The 6,000-nt window shown below is 43.0% G+C and overlaps 1 protein-coding gene across 3 annotated transcripts in view; it reads right to left on the bottom strand.

The window, feature by feature from the left end:
- Positions 1-540: 540 nt before the first annotated feature.
- LOC111861939 overlaps positions 541-6,000 on the bottom strand; it is a 268,942-nt gene continuing 263,482 nt past the window's right edge. For all 3 annotated transcript variants that reach the window (XM_033750517.1, XM_023846923.2, XM_033750518.1), the window contains one exon: positions 541-1,158. In XM_033750517.1, coding sequence (XP_033606408.1) covers positions 1,052-1,158 — 107 coding nt within the window. In that variant the 3' untranslated portion in view covers positions 541-1,051. The remainder of the gene's footprint in view (positions 1,159-6,000) is intronic.

The following is a 6,000-nucleotide window of genomic DNA, read 5'->3' as shown; positions in this document are numbered from 1 at the left end:
TAAGGGTTCTTTAGTTTTCCACTTTAACTTTGGTGTGGTATTCTGTGTTTGAAACCTTGTTCATTAAAGCTACGCAGTATATTTACTGGTTGGTAAGAATGATGTAGCCGGTCACGGTAGACGAGCGGTCTAAGGCATGTACTGTCTTTGCTCGCTTGGAAACCATGATCGTGGGTTCGAATCCCACTCAGGGCATGGATGTTCAGTTTGTGTGTGTGCGTTTTTCTGTGTTTGTATACAGGTAGAGGCAATGCGACGAGCTGATCACCCGCCCAAGGAGTCCTACCGAATGTGTAAGGTCTAGAAAAACCGAAGTGAACGGAGAAGTTCATGGAGGTAGGCCTAGGCCCACTGGGGCTGTAGTGCCAAGGAAAAAAAAGAATGGTGTAAATTCTTAATCATAACTTAAATATCTCTGGTCTGCTTGTTTTCATGAGAGAACCAAGGTACATTGTTGTTTTTCAGAGTTTTTGTTAACATTCTGTATGCGTAATCACTTGATACATTTACTTTGTTTATACCATTGTTCATTAGCTTTGTTTGACATTGTTCTTCACCAAAGGCTTGTTTTATAATTGAGGTCAAGTCCTCGTGATTTTCAACACCCGTTATCATAATGGGTGGGGGTTTGTCTGACTATTTGGTTTGTGACTGTGAAGCAGTAGTGTTTGCTTTGTCTTTGTGTTCTGTAGCTTGGTTCTATGATTTTTCATCGGCCAACTTCCTTCTTTTCCTGCTATTTTGAACTCCTATCCATTTGGTATCGTCAGCAAGGTCATCATTATTCATTTCTGCTTCTTGTGGGATTGTTTCACTTGGATTTTGGTTTAATTTTAAAGTTTCCAGTTCTAGTTTCATTAACTGAAGCAATTCATTGAGGGCATGAATCGCTGATTGCATCTGCTCTTTATCCATCTGGGATTGTTGCCAAGCTAAGTATAGCTGCTGTTCATTTTGGGTTCTTGCAGTGTTTTCTGCTAAGAGGTCGCTGTTGATTTGAAGCAAATGCGCTTCATTAGTTGTAGTAGGGTGAATCCGCGACATCTCACTGTTACATCCGTTCGCACTGCACGACATAGCACAAGGTACGCACACACGCAATGTCCAACCTTCCTTCCTCGAAAGGCGCAGGTGTTGCCCGAACAGGTGCGGAAGTGGCTGAAAATATTTCATGAATAAGAATAAGGATTGAAAGGCTAATGGAATTAAATTCATTTTTTAAAACACTACTGTGTGAAGAGGCCTGTATTCTGGTGCTCGGCATGCTTTCCCAGATGCAAAAATTCCAAGTCCTGCCCTTAATGTGGGAGACCAGGCTTCAAATCCACACACATACGAGTGTTGATATTTTGGATTTTTCAATTTTCCTAATCTGTATTGGCCCAAAGGTCGACTCAGCCTCTAACAGAAATGAGTATCAGGAATCTTCCTGGGGGTAAATAGCGGCCGGCGCGTAAGTCATGTAAAGCTAAACTGTGGTAAAAACCCTATCACGCATGAACCATTGTTTTCATGGCTAATGGAGCATCAACGAATCGCTTTCGAAGAAATGTCGATAAGTGTTTCCTGCTTAGCCTTTGAGGCAAAGCGTATGGAGTGTACCGAAACGTTGCCAATAATTCTAGCTCACACATCAACACTGAACGGTTTCTCATGTCAAGATTGAATGATTCATGAAGCTCTTAATCTGCCCACAAGTGACTCTAACGAAAATTCATTATGCTCTGGTTTTATAATCCCATTTGTGAATGGTACTGAAGAAAGAATGAAACACAAAAGCCATTGACAGAATGTCTCTTGTACTGGAAAATCAGCCGGATTTAGACCCTTAAAAAGGGTTCTGTAACTCAATGTAACTCATAAAGTACGCTTCACCGGACAGGATTTTTTTTATTGCTAGTGGGGTGGGACTAAGACCCTTGTACTGCGGCCACTTCTGGCCTATTGAACCAGCCCCACATGATAGGTGAGGGTGATTGTGGAGCAATTGGTGGAATGAAGATTGGCAAGGGAAACCGAAGTAGTCGGAGAAATCCTGCCCCAGAGTCACTTTGTGCACCACAAATCCCACTTGACCAGATCCGGGATCGAACCCGGGCCACCACGGTGGGAAGCCAGCGACTAACCCCTTGAACTATGGCGCGGCCTCGGACAGAAAGTGATATGAACTTTTATAATTTTCGGCGTGCAGCATTCACCTTCACAATTCTGACATACGTTTCTGTTTGGATTCCGAATATTAATATTTCTTAGCCTCAATCTTCACTGGAGGTGGTGATGTAGCGGTAGCGATCACGCCACAATCGCTCCCTTAAAATACTTCCCATTTCGCCATTTATTAACCATCCTAATATTCGGCACAATATATCCGTACACCTAGAACGTAATACAATACACTACAAGCCAAACCATCTGATTTTAACGACTTCTTCTGAATACATGATTATGAAACTTGTATCTCAAAGGCAGGCTACTTTTCTTTCTATACTAGCCGTCTGATCAAATCGATTTTATACCGAGCATGCGGTAGCGTAGTTGGTTGTGGCACTATGCTACAAACCGGAAGGCAACAATTTCGATTCCCGATGAGGTCGTCGGATATTTTCAGTTGACCTAATCCTCCCAGCGGCACTATATCCCTGGGGTCGACTCGGCTTCTAACAGAAATGTGTACCAGGAATCTTCCTGGGGGTTAAAGTGCGGCCGCCGCGTAAGGCTGATAGTTTCACCATCATCTTTGAGCCGATTGACTAGAAAATGTGGGACCCTCAACGTCTCACAACCCTATGGACCTTCACGGCCTGTTACAGAGATAGCTTTACATTTTTACTGTGTAGGATTTGAGGTTCTCACAGCGGTGAGTATGCGATATACGGCTGGGTATTCCGTTGAAAATAAGCCGACGTTTCGAAGAAGAATGCCACCAATCTTCAATCAAACGAAGCAAAATACCGACATGAAGCAGGTAGAAAGCAGAGCTCCGAAAGTGGGTCAGTTTTCAACGGACTAGATTGTATGCTCTCCAAGAAGACAGAACTCTTGATTTTGTCTTTGAGACCAGGGTTTTATTATTTGTCGTATAATAAGAATATATTTAATGTAGTGTCAAATACGCACAATGACTTACACAGCAACATATGGAACCAGTTTCCTTAGTCACCTTACGGAAATTAACAGCTGCGACTTGAGGCTCGTTACTCATCATCTTTCGGGTCTGCCTCGGGAGTTCCTTATACCGGAATCTCCGCAAAATGGGGTTTGGAGCATAAATAGTTCGCTGAAAGTTTAAAAATATAACAGACAAATGCAGGCCGTGATATTTCTGCCTATAGCGATTAGAACGAAGGGTGGCCGACCGAAGAATCGAAGTCCGAATTTCGGCAGAGTTAAGGGATCTTCTTCTTTCCGTATGTCCCGACAGGTTTGGTGCCCACCCAGCACTCTATATAGTGGGTACTGGGTGCTGACTCCCTTTGAGTAAACAGCAAGTTCGCGATGATAACCATTCACATTCATCTAATGCGAAATTGAGAATGGTGGAGCCATACCTCCAATTCCACTAACATCCTCATGGCGTGGTGCTTAAATAATTAAGCACAGGCATAACTTTTTACTTTTTTCCCTTTCTTACACAAAGAAATAACTTATTCATGACTTTTAAAACAAAATCTCATTTAACGATGCTGAATTTATTCAACAGACCTTCATAAAACGAGTTGGATCGAGCAGTAATACTTCCGTTTTGTATCTCAAAGGAGCCGGATTCGAATGTCTGCCCGAGAAACTTGACTATTCTGACCATGGGCTTTTGTAGTTTTTCTCATTCCTTCCAAGTAAATGCCCGGAAATCATCTCAAATAACGACACGATGCCTTACATCTACGTCATTTCTCAGTTTACAATTAAACATCATTCAATCATTCAGCGCTATATAGTCTGACGTACTGACAGCGTCATTGAGCAAACAACCAATAAAGAGACCTTCATTTTTATCATAGGAAATTTTACCAATATGCTACAGTTACATAGAAGATATTAGCATTCATGGGGCGTGTTCATCTGATTTACATATAGCAACTTTTTTTCTGTGCATTTTACACTACCTGATAAAACTTCCGGTGTGTGTATTCGTATTGCTCATACAAACTGATCTATATTTAAACCGCAAATCATACACACACTTCCGCTACATCACATCAGTAATTCGTAACGCGCTCTACAAGGAAGATTACACTGAAAATGTGGACTTTTTCGATTTGAATTTTGAGATGACCCGATAATTACTTCATAAACTTACAATAATGCATTGCCATATTGTCGCGTGTTTATGGTACGCGTGATAAGAGTGACTGGTTCTAGTTCGGATGATTGGATTTATTAGTTCTTGGGTACAACCTCTCTTAGTCACAATTAATTACAGCGTTATTGCTGATTTACACACACTTCATAATTCACTGTGACACATGGATCTGAAAACAGGAAGTAGTGCCTCAAATCACTCAAAGTATTACACATAATTAAAATCATCCAATCACACATAAAGTCTTCACACGACGAACTTTGTGTGGCTATATTCAATCGAGTACTCTCTCACTGTCACTTAAACACTTAAACACTCTGAAATACTCTGAAAAACTCCTTGGTTCAATTCAAAGTCACATTGCAACTGACGGTCAGTCTAGCAGTAAGTCTTGGTACCGAGCCCCATCTGGGGCTCATGACCGGATATTCATTACTGTTTGACAATTATTGTCTTCTTTTTTATGGGGCGCCCTCTCTGATGAGAGCACAGATCTGTCTTTTGTATATGCTGCTGACACTTGCCAGCGCAGTCTTTCTCGGGTCCGAGTCCTTTGTGACTCGCGACCATATTTTAATGTCTCAGATTTGACACTTCTCTTTTCGTCACCTCTTACGACTCGTAGGGTCATGGTAGATGTATTCGACCCCGTCTCCACACGGCACACTCCTTAGTTAAAAAAGTCAAAGTCATATTGCGACTGACGATCTGTCAGTCAGTAAGTCTTGGTATCGAGCACCCTCCTGGTGCTTATGACCAGATTTTTATTACTCCTCGACAGTTACGGTCTTGTTTCTGTGGGGCGCCCTCTTTGACGAGAGGATGGGTCTGTCTTTTGTATATGCTGCTGGCTCTTGTCAGCGCAGTGTTTCTAGGGTCCTAGTCCCTTGGGAGGACTTGCAACCATATTTTACTGTCACTCATTTGAGACTTCCCTTTTCGTCGCCTCCTTCGACTCGCAGGGTCACGGTGGAGGTGACCTCCACTTACTCACTCCTTAGTTCAAGTCAAAGTCAAAGTCACATTGCGACTGACAGTCAGTCAGTCAGTAAGTCTTGGTGGTATGACAGTTACGGTCTTGTTTCTGTGGGGCGCCTTCTCTGACGAGAGGACGAGTCTGTCTTGTATATGCTGCTGGCCCTTGCCAGCGCAGTCTTACTCGGGTCTAGTCAGAGTCAGAGTCAGAGTCAGAGTCAGAGTTACATTGCGACTGAGGGTCAGTCAGTCGCAATGTAACTCTGACTCTATTCCTGGAATCTCGTTAGATAGCATTCGCACCGACCACGCACAGAAAACAGCCTCTATTGTTGTGAAGGAGTGTTCACCGCGACGTTACATAGCAGCGGTCTCGCCGTCGACTGCATAGAAAACGCCGTACTTCTATTGTTGCCTTGCGTGTATTCGGTCACGAAGTGTTTAACGGTCAGTTGCCTAGCAACGTTCGGGCTATCCACGTTATAATATTTGGATGCTCGCTTGTAAATTGCTTGTAAAGACTTACTGACTGACTGATCGTCAGTCGCAATGTGACTTTGTCTTTGAATTTGAGGACAAGGAGTTCAGATCCGATGGCAGATAAGAGAAGACCAAGGCGAGGAGCAGAAGTCGGAGAAGAGCCAAGAGAAAAGACACACCACCGAGAATAGCGGTGCAAGAATATAACCGTTGAAGACGAAACGCAGAGAGAGGACGGACTAATC

The sequence above is a fragment of the Cryptotermes secundus genome, unplaced genomic scaffold (assembly GCF_002891405.2).
Source record: "Cryptotermes secundus unplaced genomic scaffold, Csec_1.0 scaffold181, whole genome shotgun sequence".
Lineage (NCBI taxonomy): Eukaryota > Metazoa > Arthropoda > Insecta > Blattodea > Kalotermitidae > Cryptotermes > Cryptotermes secundus.
This window is presented reverse-complemented; position numbering and strand designations above follow the sequence as displayed.